This window comes from Mirounga leonina, unplaced genomic scaffold (assembly GCF_011800145.1).
Source record: "Mirounga leonina isolate KUSES-001 unplaced genomic scaffold, KU_Mleo_1.0 Mir_83, whole genome shotgun sequence".
NCBI classification, from domain to species: Eukaryota; Metazoa; Chordata; class Mammalia; order Carnivora; family Phocidae; genus Mirounga; species Mirounga leonina.
Genome location: NW_023270826.1, coordinates 461,600 through 479,516, shown reverse-complemented (window position 1 = coordinate 479,516; position 17,917 = coordinate 461,600). Strand labels below are relative to the sequence as shown.

The following is a 17,917-nucleotide window of genomic DNA, read 5'->3' as shown; positions in this document are numbered from 1 at the left end:
AAAGAAAGAAAGAAAGAAAGAAAGAAAGAAAGAAAGAAAGAAAGAAAGAAAGAAAGAAAGAAAAGAAAAGAAAAGAAAGGAAGGAAGGAAGGAAGAAAAGAAAAGAAAGAAAGGAAGGAAGGAAGGAAGGAAGGTAGAGATGAGGGGGAAGAATCATTTATTAAATGACATATGCTATATGTTATATGTAGAAATAAAGTAACTAAAAATGGAGGCGAAAGAGTAAAAATAAAATAAGTTCATTTATTAACGTATAGACAATAGATAGGAGAGAAAGGATACCATTAAATAATCACAAACCACATAAAAGATGTATTAAAAAATAAGAGCTTAATTAAGAAAGCAAGGGAATAAAGACATTTTAAAAAGCTATACACAGAAAAGTAAAAGAACAAAGTATAAAATTTTCTGAATACCAAAAGGAACTTAAAAAATAAAAGAACAAAGGAAATATATCATGTAGATAAAGAAACACAGAAAATGCAATATGCAAATTACAATTAAACCAAAAAGAATTAATGTTAAAAGTTGCAATTCAAAATGTTCAAAATAAAGATAAAACATTTATGAATATCAATATATCAAATAACATAGTGACTATCTTTACAAAGCAAAAACTACAACAGATGCCAAGGAAATACAGAAACATTAAGGAGACTTTAACATACCACTCTCAGTATAAGACAGATCGAGTGGATAAAAGACCGGCATACTTCATTTTATTGTGCTTCACTTCACAGATACTGCATTTTTTATAAATTGAAGGTTTCTAGCAATCCTGTGTTGAGCAAGTCTATCAGCACCATTTTCTGACCACATTTGTTCACTTCATGTCTCTGTGTCACATTTTGGTAATTCTCACAATATTTCTAACTTTTCATGATTACTATATTTGTTATGGTGATCTGTGATCTTTGATATTATTACTGTAATTGTTTGGGGGTGCCACAAACCATGTCCTTATAAGACAGCAAACTTAATCAGCAAACGTGTTCTGACTGCTCCACTGACCAGCCGTTCCCCCATCTCTCTTCCCGCTCCTCAGGCCTCCCTATTCCTTGAGACACAACAATACTGAAATTAGGCCTCTAAGTGTTCCAGTGAAAGGAAGAGTCACATGACTCTCACTTTAATCAAAAGCTAGAAATTAAGTCTAGTGAGGAAGGCATGTCATGTCGAAAGTCAAGACAGACTGAAAACTAGGTTTCTTGTGCCAAACAGCCAAGCTGTGAATACAAAGAAAAGCTTTGAAGGAAAGTAAAAGTGCTACTCCAATAAACATGAATGTTGAGAAAGCAAAACAGCTGATACAGAGAAAGTTCTCTGGTCTGGATGGAAGATCAAACCAGCTGTAAAACTCCCTTAAGTCAAAGCCTAATCCACAGGAAGGCCCTAACTCTCTTAAATTCTATGAAGGCTGAGAGAGATGAGGAAGCTACAGAAGAGAAGTTGGAAGCTAGAAAAGAATGATTTGTGAGGTTTAAGGAAAGAAGCCATCTCCATAACATAAAAGTACAAGGTGAAGTAGCAAATGCTGATACAGAGGCTGCAGCAAGTTATCCAGAAGATTAGCTACACTAAACAACAGATTTTCAATGTACACAAAATAGCCTTCTATTCAAAAATGCCATCTAAGACTTTCATAGCTAGAGAGAAGTCAATGCCTGGCTTCAAAGCTTCAATGGACAGGCTGTCTCTTTTGGTAGGAGCTAATGCAGCTAGTGACTTTAGTTGAAGCCAGTGTTCATTTACCATTCCAAAAATCCCAGGGCCCTTAAGAATTTTGCTAAATCTATTCTGCCTGTGCTCTATACATGGAACAACAAAGCCTGGATGACAGCACATCTGTTTACAACATGGTTTACTGAATATTTTAAGTCCAAGAGCTTTGATGGAGATGCACAATGAGATTAACGTTGTTTTCATACCTGCTAACACAACATCCATTCTGCAGCCCATAGATTAGGGAGAAATTTTGATTTCAAGTCTTATTGTTAAAGAAATACATTTCAGAAGGCTACAGCTGCCATAGATAGTGATTTGTCCGAAGAATCTGGTTAAAGTGAATTGAAAACCTTCTGGAAAGGATTCACCACTCTAGATGTCATAAAGAACATTCATGATTCATGGGAAAAGATCAGAAATACCAACATTAATGAGAGTTTGGAAGAAGTAAGTGATTCCAAACCTCATGGATGACTTTGAGGAGTTGAAGATTTCAGTGGAGGAAGTAACTACAGAATTGGTAGAAATAGCAAGAGAACTACAACTGGAGCCTGCAGATGTGACTGAATTGCTACAATCTTCATGATCAAACTTTAATGAATAAGGAGTTGCTTCTTACGAATGAGCAAAGAAAAGTGGCTTCTTGAGATGAAATCTACTCCTGGTGAAGATGCTGTGAAGACTGTTGAAATTACAACAAAGGATTTAGAATATTACATAAACATAGTTGATAAAAGTGTTTGAAAGCACTCACTCCAACTCTGAAAGAAGTTCTATACTATGGGTAAAATGCTATCAAACAGCATTGTATGCTACAGAGAAACTGTGGGAAAAAAGAGAGTCAATCAATGTGGCAAACTTCATTGTCTTATGTTCAGAAATTGCCACAACCACCCCAACCTGCAGCAATCACCCTGAGCAACCATCAACACTAAGGCAGGACCCTCCACACTAGCAAAAAAGATTACAATTCACTGAAACCTAAGATGATGGCTAGCATATTTTTAACAATAAAGTATTTTTAAATTAAAGTATATACACTGTTTTGGGGGGACATATTGCTATTGCACACTTAATAGACTATAGTGTAGTTTAAACTAACTTCTATATGCATATGCATTGAGAAACCAAAAAATTCATTTGCCTTGCTTTACTGAGTTATTCACTTTACTGTGGTAGTCTGAAACCAAAACCAAGCCTCCAAGGTATGCCTATATAATCCATATGAACAAAAGTCATTTGAGATCTTCAATAATACTTAACAGTATTAAAGAGACCTTGTCACCAAAAGAGTCTGAGAACTGATAGTACAGAATCTTAAGAAACAGACCCAAGTAATTTCAGAAATTGACTATTCACTAAAGGGCAAAATAGAACTTTTTAATCTGGTTATTCATTTGGAAAAACAACAAAAATGGTATCTGCGTCTCAAAACATACAGAATAAACTTCAAATGGATGAGGGATAAAAATGTAAAAAATGAAATTATACAAGCACTAGAAGAAAACATGGGTGAATTCCTCTTTATCTAGGTACAGAGAAAGGCTTTCTATGACTGAAAATTCAGACAATGAAAAATAAATCGACTACATAAAAATTAATGTTTTCCATGATCCCCCCACAAGAAACAATAACAAAAGTCCACCATAAACAAAAGCAAAAGACAAATGGGGAGGGAAGAAAAGAAAATATTTGTAACATATAGGACAGTTAAGATATCCCTAGTACATAAAATTTGAAGGGAAAACACTAAAATCTGACAGAAAATATAAGAAGATATGAATAGATGGGGCGCCTGGCTTGGCTCAATTGGTAGAGCATGTGACTCTTGATCTTGGGGTTGTGAGTTCAAGCCCCATGTTGGGTGTAGAGATTACTAAAATAATAAATAAATCTTTAAAAAAGAAAAGGAAGAGGATATGAATAGACAATTCAAAAAAATGAAATTAAAAATTAGGCATTAGTAAATAGGATATTCAACTTCACTTATTAAAAGAGAAAGGTAAATGAAAAGTACAGTGAGATGCCCTTGTTCCCCCATCACATTGGCAAAAATTTCCAAATAAGACACACTGTGTGGTTGAGACTCTGGGCAAACACACTCACAATTTGCTTCTGGGAATGCCAATATTTAACAAAATTACCTATCTGTTTACCTTCTGACCCAGCAATTCCACTTCTAGGAATACACCCTGAAGACACATTCCAATTACGTAAAAATATACAGGCATAAAGGTAGTCACTGCAGCATTCTTTGCAATTACAAAATTCTGAAAAAACACTCTATGTCCATACATAGGAGACTGAGTTGAATAAACTACAATACATTCACACAATGGAGTAATAATACTATATAGCTGTAAAAAAGAACAAGGAAGATCATTATGGATGTATTGTGAATTTCCAGGATATCCTGTAAGTAAAAAATCTAAAGTACCAAAGAATATCTAGAATATGACATTTCTTAACAAACAAGGTGGAAAAAAACATAAATGTATCTGCTCATTTGTGCAGAAATAAACAAAGAATAGATAAAGCATAAACTAAAAAAACAAATAAAAACAACAGGGAGAAAACACTAAAATTTAGGAATACAAACTGAAAAAAATAACCTGAACTGTATTTCAAATGAATTCTATAACCACACTGAAGTGAGACTAAGGGGAGGGAGCAGTAACCTAAATAACTTTTAAACACAGCTTTTGAACTATATACTCTCTTGGTAATTATATATAGGCATAAATATATTCTGAAACTGCTTTTATTTTTCTAACACTGCACAAAGTAAATATACTGTGGATAGCTGTGGATAATGGGAGCTAGGTTCTCATTATTAGGGCAGGTAGTTACAAATATGTAAAGGGGGAGGACAGACTGAACCTTGTGGTGCTGGGCTGGAATCAGAGGTGTCAAGGTAAACTCATGGTGTTTTAATACACACAAAGAAATACAGATACACATATATTACATATATACATAAAATACATATTATATATTTGTGTATATTATTTATTTTTTTGCTCTATCTGGTGAGAGGGCCTAAACACACACACACACACCTACACACACACACAACCCAATGACAATGTAAACACCTAGTTCCTAGATCTTTATTTGAGAATACTCTTTCCACTCAACGGAACCAGAGTTACTTGGGGAAATGGCTAATTCCAGTACGGGGGCAGGGAAAATACAAGATGAGTCTGAAAAATTCTGTGGTGACAGAATTTAAGGATATACTGAAAGAACCATGAGGAGAACATAACAAAAAGGACAAAGAAGCCAATTTAAAGGGCATTCCCACTGGCTAAATCTGGAACATTTTGAGCTTCGAAATAATGATAGTAAAAAAGCTAAGGATTATAATCCATTGCATAAAATAAGAATCATGATCCCACACTGGTAAGATGGAGAGGGGTAAGAGAAAACTCTTCCTTATCACAGAAAACTAACTAATGAATGTAAAAGTAATGACAGAATTAGGAAATCACCATTTGGAACTATCATAACAACATTTAATTCTGATAAGAGTTATCAATGGCTAGCAAAACTACTTAGTAAAGGTTTAAGGAATAATAGATACTTATATAGTTTCAAAGTGTCTTCCTACAAGATACTTATTAATTGGAAAAGGTAAAATAGCAGCCTGGTTCAAGCTCTTAGCTGTCCCTCAAACCTCTGTGACTATCCAAGCTGTGTCCTAAAAGGGTGGGAAACGCCAATATACCTATTCAGGTTCCTGAAGTACTACTAATTGCCTACCCCTTTGGCTCCCTGATGCGGCTAACTGGAAGGTTTCAGGAACAGCAGGGAAGTTGGGATATTAGCTATGCAGTCTAGCCCCTAACAGAGAAACAGAGCTGGCTATTTTTGCTTACTCATTCTGTGCTAAGCCAGAGGAAACAGTGGCTGGGAGTGCTGGTGCAAATACAACCACCACTGTTTTGTGTGTTTCTAGAGAATTCATGAATGCCAAGTTCTGTCCGCTCCCAGAACTAGGTGATTTGGGAGCTACTCACCTAGTGTTGACAAGTTCCTTCTAGGGAAAAGCTAGAGACCTAGTTTTATTGTTGGAGCCAGATGGAGGGAGAATACAGGGGAAGTGCCCACTGGTTCTAATGGGCTTCCAGGAGAACTGCAGTCAGCACCTAGATGAAGGCTGATTAGAAGCTGGACCCTCAGGCAACAGCTGGGAAAATATGCAGTCAAATTCTTTATAGGGAAAGAATGCCTGTTCCCTCTGTGTTGAACCCCAGGGGAATAGCAATTAGCAGGTGCTCACACTCCTGTTAAACAAGTGTTCCTTTGTTTCCTGTAGTTCTGTGGGACTTGTGAATACAAGCCCTGTTGGCTTTCAGAGCCAGGTGATTTGGAAGCCCATCCCTGGCATGGAAGACTTAAAAGTTGGGGTGCTAGATGTATGGTCTAAACCCTTCTATCCTCAGAGAGACCCTGGCAGTTGGGGGTTCTCATGGAATGTTTCCTATGTATTTTGATGTGGGTATTTTCTCAGTTGCCTGATGTGTAGGATCATTCAACTAATTTCTGGATTTCTCTCAGAGAGAATTGCTCCATGTGTAGTTGTATTTTTGGTGCATCCATAGGAGGAAGAAAATTCAGGAGCCTCCTATGTCTCTATTTTGGTGACCCCTGCTCTGTTATTCTTCAAGGTGTTCTACTTTGCTAATAACTCTTCTTACTCTGTAACTTCTCCTTAAGTGATCATATACATTCCCATAGTTTAATACTACTCATGTGCTGATGATATCAGTAATTTTGTTTCAGCTTCAAATTTACTACTTTAGGTATGGAGTTGCTTTACTGGTGGTTTTACTGGGCAATATTCCTTACATGCAACACAATGAAAACTGAAATTCATCTTTCTCCAACAACTCTGCTCTTTTGAGATTTCAACACCATACGATTAAGAGATGGTGACACTGAGATGTGGAGAACAGAATTCAAGATTGGGATGTGAAAATGGAGAGGAATAAAATAATTTTCAGAGGAAATGAACAGAATCTAGAGAAGCCTTGATTAATAGAACTTTGTGCAATGATGGGAATGGTATATATTTGTCCACGTGAGTATTAGGCACTTGAAATGTGGTTAGCACAAATAAGAAATTAAGTTTTTAATATAAAGTTTTAATTTTATTTAAAGTCACGTGTGGTTAGTAGCTACTATCCTGGGCAGCACAGATCTAGAGTCTCTGTACATAACATGTTATGTACAATGCCTAATATATAATAAAAAACTAACAGACATATGAACAAACAGGAAAATGGAATCCATAAGTCAAAAGGAAAAGATTTCAATAGAAACAGACTCAGCAATAACCCAAACACTGAATTTAGCAGACGAGGACTTTAAAATAATTATGATAAACATGTTAAAAATCTAAAAGAAAAGATAGATATAACTGATGAAGAAATGCAGATTCAGGAAATCTATGGAAACTATGAAAAGAAACCAAATAGAAACTTTAGACTGACAAATACAATATCTGAAATAGCTAAAGGAGTCTCACAATGAATTTACTGAGGTAAATGCAATCCTGTAGAACTTTCTGTGGCCAGAGGGTATGCCTTCTTCTATGTGCCATAGCTCTATTATACATACTCTCCTTAATGGAAATTTCATTATTTTCTACCAATAACAATTATATAAAGATGTATGGCTGCCTTCAGAAACGATGAATTCCTCAGAATTACTAATTTTCAGGCATTAACAAGACCATAATTTGGTAGGATAAAGTGAGACAATTATAAATGAACAGAATATTCTCTAAGGTTCCTCACAATCCTGAGATTCAAAGACTTTATCAAATGACTATGATTAACTTGATATTTGAACTAAAATATAATTTAGTTACACTTAAATAATGTAAAGATATATTTCGTATTATAGCGATTTTTAAGCACAAGATTAATTAATGTTTACCATATAAATATATGTATCTTTGCAATTTTAAAATATATTTTACTAAACACATTAAATATCAAACAAAATTTAAATTACCCTCTTATCCATTTCATAAGATGAAGCTTCTGTACTTGGCAAAAGATGGGTAATGGTGGCTATTAGAATCTGTCAGCAAAGAAAAAAAGTTCAAAATATGTTAAATTAATGATGCATCCTAAAACTTAAATGTTAATGGTAAAGTGATATAAAAAATCTATTGATGAAAGTTTATCCTAAGTACATTTTTAAATCCTAAATACATTAACACTGTTACTTCCAAGTAATTTTTAACAGGTAAGCTTTTCAAGTATTCTTAACTATCAATCATTTACAATCCTCATATGTATATAGGAACCAAAATCATATAAACTCTGTCAACTATAAATGGATTTCTTACAAACCCAATTCAGGAATCTATATATATATAGAGAGAGAGAGAGAGACAGAGACAGAGAATGAAACTGGACCTCTATTTTACACCATTGACAAAAATTAACTTGACATGGATCAAGGACCTGAAACCATAAAACCCCTAGAGGAAAGCACAGGGAAAATATTCTTGATATTGGTCTTGGCATTGATTTCTTGGATAAGACACCAAAAGCATAGACACCAAAAGCTAAAATAAACAAGTGGGACCATATCAAACTAAAGAGCATCTGCACAGCAAAGGAAGCAATACATTGAAAAGGCAACTGATGGAATGGAGAAAATGTTTACAAACCATGTATCTGGATAGGGGTTAATACATAAAATATATGAAGAATTCATGCAACTCAATAGCAAAAAAGCAAATAATCCAATTTAAAAATGGGCAAAGGACCTGAATAAACATTTTTCCAAAGAAGACATTCAAATGGCATTTTATTTTATTTTATTTTGGGGCACCTGGGTGGCTGGCTCAGTCGTTAAGCGTCCGCCTTCGGCTCAGGTCATCATCCCAGGGTCGTGGGATCGAGCCCCACATTGGGCTCCCTGCTCCGCGGGAAGCCTGCTTCTCCCTCACCCACTCCCCCTGCTTGTGTTCCCCTCTCTCTCTGTCAAATAAATAAATAAAATCTTATTTTATTTTATTTTAAAGATTTTATTTGACACAGAGAGAGACAGTGACGCTTAACGACTGAGCCACCCAGGCGCCCCCAAATGGCATTTTAATGGGTATATGAAAAGGTGTTCAACATCACTTATCATGAGGAAAATGCAAATAAAAACCACATCTGTTAGAATGGCTTTTTTCAAAAAGGTAAGAGAGAACAGATGTTGGCAAGGAGGTGGAGAAGAGAAAACTGATATATACCGTTGGTGGGAAGGTGAACTGGTACAGCTTTTATGGAAAACAGTATGGAGGTTCCTCAAAATATTAAAATTGGAACTACCATATGATAAAAAAAAAAAAAAAAAAGAACTACTATAATGATCCAGCAATCCTGCTCCTAGATGTATATCTGAAGGAAATGAAATCAGTATCTCGAAGAGATCCCTGCACACCATGTTCATTGCAGCATTATTCACAATGGCAAAGATATGGAAACAATGAAAATGTCCTTCAATGAATAAATGAATTCAAAAAAATGTGTGTATATATACACACAATGTAATACTATTACTCAGCCATAAAAAAGGAAATCTTGCCATTTGTGACAACATGGATGAACCTGGAGGGCATTACTCCAGGTGAAATAAATGAAATAAGCCAGAGAAAGGCAAATACTGTATGGTACCACTTATATGTGGAATCTTAAAAAAAAAAAAAAAAGAATGCTGATTTCATAGAAACAGAATAGAAATGTGGTGGCCAGGGGCTGGGAGGAGAAGAGGAAAACAGGGAGATGTAGGTCAAAGGGTATAAATTTTCAGTTATAAAAACAGTAAGTTCTGAGGATCTAATGTATAGCATGGTGACTATAGTTAATCATACTGAATATCTGGAAGTTGCTAAGAAGAGACCTTAAGCATTCTCACCATAAACAAACAACAGTTAACTATGTGAGGTAATTGATGTGTTAATTATCTTGACCTTGGTAATCATTCCACAATTACCAAATTATGTTCTATATTTTAAATATATACAATGTTTGTCAACTATTTCTCAGTAAAGTTGGGGGGAAAAATATGGAAATCTACTCTCAGGGTGCCTGGCTGACTCAGCTGGTAAAACATATGACTCTTGACCTCGGGGCTGTGAGTTCAAGCCCCACATTGGGTGTAGAGTTTACTTAAAAAAAAGAGGGAAATAAAAAAAAGAAATCTACTCCTATCTTTCCAGACACTTCTCTCTGTGAGTGTGTAAATATATGCTTTAAAAAAAAAAAAAAAAGATTACATCATTAGTTTTTGATTAGAAGACAATGAATTGAGTTTTTTACAGTGCTGAAAGAAATAACCAAGAATCTGGAACCCAGGAAAAATATCCTTTAAAAAGGAAGGATTATTTTGAAGCAATTCTGGTAATATTCTTATTAATCTTGGTGTTGGTAACCTGAAAATTCATTTAATTGTACATGCATGTCATTTGCTTTTTGTATGTATGTATACAGAATAAAAGATATGGTAACATAAAAAAAAAAGATATTTTATAATGTGGGGTTTTTTTAAATTTTATTTATTTATTTCAGAAAGAGAGAAAGCACAGAGGGAGAATAAGAGGGAGAAGCAGAGTTCCTGCTGAGCGGAGAGCCCAATGTGGGCCTTGACCCCAGGACCCTGAGATCATGACCTGAGCCGAAGACAGATGCTTAACCAACCCCATAAGGTGGCTTTTTAAATTAACATATATTATACTCTGAATAGTATATGAATAAATTTGATGCAAAACTATGAAATAATAAAAAAATTAATAAAAGAAGGCAAAATATGCACATACAGTGTTATTTACTCTGGAAATTTCTTGAGATCATTAAATTTTTTTATGTGCCTGTTAAAAATGTATAGGGATAAATTTATTATATTTAACAGGATCAAAAAACATGAGAAATACTTACTTGAATAATTTTCAAGGGAGAATCAGGCTGGTAAATCTGAAGTCTAGGTACGTAATGAACCAGCATGTGAAGCATGTTACAAGCTACATGGGCTACTGTTTTATTAGTAAACTGTAATAACAACAAAATATTCATTAATGCATTAGCTGCTGAAAAACTTGAAATTTCATACATGTTTCTTTTGGTCATTCTATATTTATGTTTATTAAAATATTAAGATGATAAATACACAACCACAAAATAAAAATTCATAACACATTCTAAAAACACAATTAACTTCATTTTTAATTTTGAATGTTTGTCCCCATTAAAGTTTTATTCCATTTTCTCTTACCTGGATTTCTGCAACAGCCTGTAAACTGCTAATTTCCCCATTCCAATCTACTATACCGACACTTTCAAATTAATCTAAAGAACTGCTCTGATGCTGACATTCTCTATGCTTAAAGCTCTCGGATGACTCCCCACTGGCATAAACTCAAACTTGTTATGTTTAACTCTCTAGGACCAAATCTCCCCCATTCTTCTGTCTCCTCTTTCCAGAGTCTTCTCTATTACTTAAGTCAAAGTGATCTCGGCTTCCTCTGATCTCAATTAGCATTTCATATGCACCACTCATTTGGTTCTCTCAGCTTTCTGTTTTATAAAACTCTTATTTTAATCCTTTTCAGCCATCATATTATTAACCTCTTGCATCTAGTATTTACGATTATTTTTTATTCTGGTATCCCTCACTCTGACTAGCAAACCACCTCAAACATAGTACATACTCAGAAATATTTGTCCAATAAGTAATATTTGTACCTTTTATGTTTAGAATTCTATATAGATACTATATTACAAGGCTTAAACGAAAATATCATGCATACTTTCACAAGCAAAAACTTTACTCAGTTAGATTCTCCAAGTAATTAGGTTATTATTTTTTTAACAAATCTTACTCTGGTTACAAAGAGAGCATTTAACTTGAATAATAAAGCCAAAACATTGAACAGCTCAAGAATTCAGGAAGTATTAAGGATTATAGAGTAGGTTACAAAAATACTGATTAGGAAAAAAACAAACAACCCTATATATGTTGTTAAGTGACATAAAAAGTTGAGATAAAATAGGTTATCACTAGGATATCCTAAATTCAAGAGTAGGACCGCTCTGAAGGAAAAAGTCAGGATCAAAGAAATAATGTAATAATAAAGTAATAAAAACATTTATTAAATGTTTATTCTATAAGGACACAATATATAATTAACATTCAGAGAAAAACAGTCCTGCATTCTATACTATATTAATATATTTCACTAAATAGGTTTTTTTTACCTTTAAGGAAACACAAATTACATTCAGAGCTTCCTTGATTTGAGGATGATGAGACTCATGGACTAGTTCTTCACAAATCCAAATACCTAAACTGCACAATGCTACACATCTGCAAAAAAGGCAACCAACAATGATATAAACAGAAGTAGATGAGCCTTTAAATGAAATGCAACCACCACCACAACCAAAACACCCACAACCAACCAATCTAGAATGAACATGCACTGTTTAAGTGAATCAATTTGTTACTCTGTACATTAGCTCTTCTTGAGGAAGAGAAAGTAGGAGGACAGCACATGACCCCAAATTCAACGCCTAATTTTCAAACATAATTTACTGCCAAGCTCATAGATGGGGATAACACACAGGATTTTTTTAACAAACCCATATTAATAAATTGATATTGCCATAAAGCTTCCCAAACAAATATGTAACCTGCTTTCAAAAAAGGAAAGAGTGTGATTTTATTGACTGACAGCACAGAATGAACTTTAGCAAAAACATGAAGCTGATGGGGTAAGTCAAATATTACTTTCTTTCTTTTCAAAACTTCCTTCTTTTTGAGAGAAGGGGGGAAAGGCAGAGGGAGAGAGAGAGGGAATCTTAAGCAGGTTCCATGCCCAGTACAGAGCCTGACAAGGGGCTCAATCTCGCAACCCTGAGATCATGACCTGAGCCAAAATCAAGAGTCGGATACTTAACTGACTGAGCCACCCAGGTGCCCCTAAATATTATTTTCATAACTCTTAAATTTAACACAGCTAGCTGCAAATTCTTTTTTTTTAATTTTTAATTTATTTTTTGACAGAGACACAGCAAGAGAGGGAACAAAAGCAGGGGGAGTGGGAGAGAGAGAAGCAGGCCTCCTGCGGAGCAAGGAGCCCGATGCAGGGCTTGATCCCAGGACCCTGGGATCATGACCTGAGCCGAAGGCAGACGCTTAACGACTGAGCCACCCAGGCGCCCCTGGTTACAAATTCTTTGTAAAACAAATTGGCAATACAAATAAAATTCATATACTTTATATAAAGGGTTTCCAACAGAAACAGAACTTGTAGAATTTTTTCTATTCCCTAACATCTTGTGAAACTTCATTTCCCTATTTCAACTGAAGTTTCAGATTGAAGGGAGTTATTTGACGATCAGGATCAGTAAAAATTTCATTAGTGTATTCAAGTATAAGCTTCTGATGAAGCACATACTGGTTCCCTCAACTCCTAAAAAAGTCAACTCTTTCTAGTATCCTGGTATACTTGGCATGTCCTGACACTGACATTCTTAAATTAAATTTTGTAGAATGTTAAATTTCAGAATAATTCAATGAAGAAATATCTTTCTTTCTGAACATAGTGGATCAGAAATTCTTAAGTCTCTTCTTTCAGTTTATCATAGTGTTAATGCTAATAAATTATTTACTATTAAAACTACCAGGGGCGCCTGGGTGGCTCAGTCGGTTAAGCATCTGCCTTCGGTTAAGCATCTGCCTTCGGCTCAGGTCATGATCCCGGGGTCCTGGGTTCAAGCCCCGTGTTGGGCTCCCTGCTCAGTGGGGAGCCTGCTTCTCCCTTTCCTCCCATCTTGTGCTTTCTCTCGCTATCTCTGTCTCTCTCAAATAAATAAAATCTTAAAAAAAAAAAAAAAAAAAGAGTATCTGACCTACCGTGCAGGACCAGACGGCTCATCTCTTGCCGAGCTTAATACAGTTTTGATTATGAGTTCCTAAAATAAAGGGGAAATACCTGTAATGATTAAGATTTCATTCATTCATTCATTCAAGTATTTATTAAATGGCTACTATGGGCCCAACCACTGTGCCAGGTGCTAGGGATACAACAGTGAAATAAAACAATCTTTGTTCTCACCTGAATACTTTATTAATAGAGTCCAATATTATTCATAAAATTAGCTAAATAAAAAAAAACAATAATATGGTCTGAATATTTGTGTCTCCCCTCCAAAAATTCTTATGCTAAAATCCTATCTCCCAAAGATGATGTTAGGTCATGAGGATGGAGACCTTATGAATGAGATTAATGCTCTTATACAAGAGACCACCAAAGAACTCCTTAGTTCCTTCCACTTTGTGAAGACACAGAGGGAAGGGACCAGCTCTGGAGCAGCAAGAGGGCCCTCACCAGAATGCCACTCTGCTGGAGCCTTGATCTTGGACTTCCAGCCTCCACAACTGTGACAAATAAATTTTGCTGTTTATAAGCTACCCAGTTAGTAGTAGTTTTTTTTTTTTTTTGGTAGTATTTTGTTACAGCAGCACAGACTAAAATAAATGATTTCTGAAATCTATAACCAAATACATATGTTCAAAAAAAGAACTTTTCCTGATTAAAAGATTAATAAAAAGTTCACTATAAGATAATTAAAACAGATTTACTTGCTCAAAAGTATTGGTATCTTTTCAAAACTTTGAGAAATATTTATTTAAAAGCAAGCCTCCTCTTTTTTGATAATTTGTAAAACATTATAATGTGTGAGTTTGGGGATAAGTGCTAAATAATAGTTAAAATTATGTAAATGAATAAAATATTCAAAAGGGAGAATAAAGAGAAAGTAATTATCTAAAGAGAGGATCTTATAGTAAGTTTATGTTTAGCAGGCAGAGAAAGAACACTGGTTTATTAAGGAGTCCTAGAATATTTAGAGAAGCAAGAAGTAAATCAAGATGGGTCTGTGCAACATAAGTCAAAGTTGAAAAGATTTAGGAAGGTCAGGAATATCAACACGGGTCAAATACTACAGTGGCTAACTAAGGAGAGGAAAACAAGAATGCCACGAGGCTTGATAATTAAGACTCTATTACTTCCTTTTTCAAAAAATCATTCATTCATTCATTCATTCATTCATATATTCACAAAGCACTTATCAGCTACATAGATTTTAAGCTCCTTAGGAGGAGTACCTTCTACTTATCTTTGTAAACTTAGCATCTAGCCCACGGGCTTGCAATTAATAGGTACTTGGAACAAATCTATTGTTTAAGCCCAAGAGCTTTCTATGTAATAGATCCTGTCTTAAATGCTGGAAAGAAATAGATGGTTAAGATGCAGTACCTATCCTCAAGAATTTTACATTCCAGAGAGGGAGACAGACTTGTAAACAATCACAACACAAGAGGACACATAAAAGGTTCCATGTGAACAAACAGGTAAACTTCGGAAAGTCATAGAAGACTTCACAAAACGGTCTTAGGTAAACAGGATTTTGACAAATGATCAAGGTCAAAGACTAAGATTATTTGTGTTTGGGTGATTAAGAGAGACAAAAAGAGGAAAACAGGTCTATATAACGGATGTTTAGGCAGAAAGAAATGCATTTTCAAAAGCACAAAATTGAAAACAGCATGGTATGTTCCATGTGGCTATGTGGCTGCAGTTTAGAATACACAGAGAGCTAGTTTCAGTGAAAATTAAATATGACCACTATGGCCTGTAATTTTCCCTTAAATCTTCAGTTTTCTGACTAAGAATAATCATTATTTTCTTAGGCTTTTTGCTTTCTTCATTATTAGAATTAGCTTTTATTTTGGAGATACCCCTTCCCCAAAGTTTGTTTTGATTTTTTAAATCATTTCAGCCATTACTATCTATACAATGGCCAGAGACAATGAGGCCACTCTGAAATGTAGATCATATGTAGTTAGCTAGGCTAATCCCTAGCAAACTCAAAACTGCCTAAGCAAATTAAAACTATTACCTATCCCTCACCTTCAGGATCTTCTGAAAATAGAAGATACCGAAGATATTACATTTCTGAAGACCAAAGCTCAATTTCTAGTTATTAATTGCCATTGCAAATTTGCATTGACCTACATAATTTTATGTGTAAGCGAAATTCACTTTTTTAACAAATGTTTCTGGAGTACCAGATGCCAAGCAGCATGTTAAGCTCTGAGGATACAGCAGTAAATAAGACTTTATGGTGTTTGTCTAAAGCATAAATCAAACACTAAATAAGTAATTACACGTTATAAATGTCGTAAAGAGAAATATGGGTGGTATGAAAAGTATATGCAGAAATCCAGAAAACTGGATTGAAAAAATTTCTTTCAGAGAAGGCAAAAGTTTAAAAAAGATATATAAGCATGACTTTTGAAGAGTTATGCTTCAGGTACATAGATTCCCCACCCCAATTCCAGTTTCCTACAGCAAAACAGAATATTCCATTACATTGTTTGATATATCACATGGGGAAATTAGGAGGCAGAGTGTCAAATTTGCAGATTTAGTGCCATTTCAATCTTAGAAGCCTTAGAGGTAGCATAGTATCTGCCTCACAGGATGTTTCAATAAATGGTCTGTGAGTGAATGAAAGAATCCTAAGATACTGATATATAAATGGATTCAGTAATGAGAAAATGTTTCCAAAGTCATCAATACAAAAAAGACTATGCTCCTAATGGACATTCTAGCCTTGTGTCTGAAGGGTATGACTGGTTAATGTTCTTTAACAATTATGTGGATTTCTAAAGGAAAAGAAAGAATACAAATTTTATCATACATTGTTATTATAAAATCATTTAAACACTAAAAATTAGCACCTGATTTCTTACCTTAACATCTGTAAACTGAGACACAGCAATATCAGGAATGTTGGGATGGAGAGCAGGCAGTTCACAATATAAGTTAGGAAAGCAAACCAAAGATCCCAGAAGAACTTGTGCTTCTACTCTTGGTGCCTAGGTATCAGATTTTTTAAATCTTTATGATGTATTTTATTATGTCATTAAATTACCAGAAAAGTTACTTTATGACCTAACCATATTAGAAAGAGAAGTGAGAGCAAAAGACAAAATTAAAAAGGAAACTGGAAATACAAAAACATTCAGATTTTCACCTATACTTTCCACATAAACTACTGTTATTCTCAATAAATAAAATGAACAAACAGCAGAGCTCTCCTTAAGAGCAGCAAAAAAGCAGAAATCAGCCACAGTTGACTGTAAATAATATATAGTTTAGCTAACAGCATAAAATTACCCTAATTTTGAGAAAAAATATAAATACTTTCATTTTAAAGGCAACTCAACACTTCATAACATATTGTACTAATGAGCAGATGACTCAATGTCACTAGATTATATTTGTTACTATCTAAGGATAGATAAAGTAACTAACGACTAAAACATTAACTATCTCTTCAAGAAACAAGCACTAGTCTAGATGGTTTTTGATATTATGCACATGAGAAAAGCACTGCCTATACTACTTACTAAAAACAGAATTTATGCTTGGCCTGCAGATGAAGGTAACTTCTCATCTTTTCTCCTTAGCTGTATTAAGCCATCTCTGAAGTATCAGCACTGAGCATTTCTTTTTCTTCTTCTACCTTCTTGCATGTCCACCAAACACCAACACCCACCTACTAATATATTTCTTTATTAACTAAAATACCTACAATATTAATTTATATGTTTAATGATACCTGCTAGAAATACTAAATGCTAAAACAAATGCTAGAACATGCTAAAACAAATATGCTAGAAATATAATACTTTTATTCACATAAAACAAGAATCTGCCTCCAAAAGGATTTCCCTATGTTCCTAAATGTTATTAGAGAGGCAGTGGAGTAGTACTTTATTATGATTATCAACAAAACAACTCATTTCCATATTTAAAAAATAATCCAGATTTGCAGATAAAAAGACAACCCCATAAAAGGGTTAGGGTAAGCTTGTAGATACCATGCCAATTTAAAATTAGCTATAGGGTGCCTGGCTGGCTCAGTCAGTAGAGCATGTGACTTCATCTCAGGGTTGTAAATTCAAGCTCCACGATGGGTGCTGAGATTACTTAGAAAAATAAAATCTTTAAATAAATAAAATAAAATTAGCTATAAAAGTGAAACTGATAAAAACCAATATTTTAAAAGAGATTAGCTAAGGGTTTTTCTTTAAAGTTGGATAAGGTAACTAA

At 34.5% G+C, this 17,917-nt stretch overlaps 1 protein-coding gene across 7 annotated transcripts in view; it reads right to left on the bottom strand.

Moving 5' to 3' along the window:
• LOC118002836 (ral GTPase-activating protein subunit alpha-1) overlaps positions 1–17,917 on the bottom strand; it is a 252,275-nt gene that overhangs the window by 104,504 nt on the left and 129,854 nt on the right. For all 7 annotated transcript variants that reach the window (XM_034993443.1, XM_034993440.1, XM_034993439.1 and 4 more), the window contains 5 exons: positions 16,552–16,677; positions 13,648–13,706; positions 11,988–12,096; positions 10,671–10,781; positions 7,747–7,815 (listed from right to left, as the gene is read on the bottom strand). In XM_034993443.1, coding sequence (XP_034849334.1) covers positions 7,747–7,815; positions 10,671–10,781; positions 11,988–12,096; positions 13,648–13,706; positions 16,552–16,677 — 474 coding nt within the window. The remainder of the gene's footprint in view (positions 1–7,746; positions 7,816–10,670; positions 10,782–11,987; positions 12,097–13,647; positions 13,707–16,551; positions 16,678–17,917) is intronic.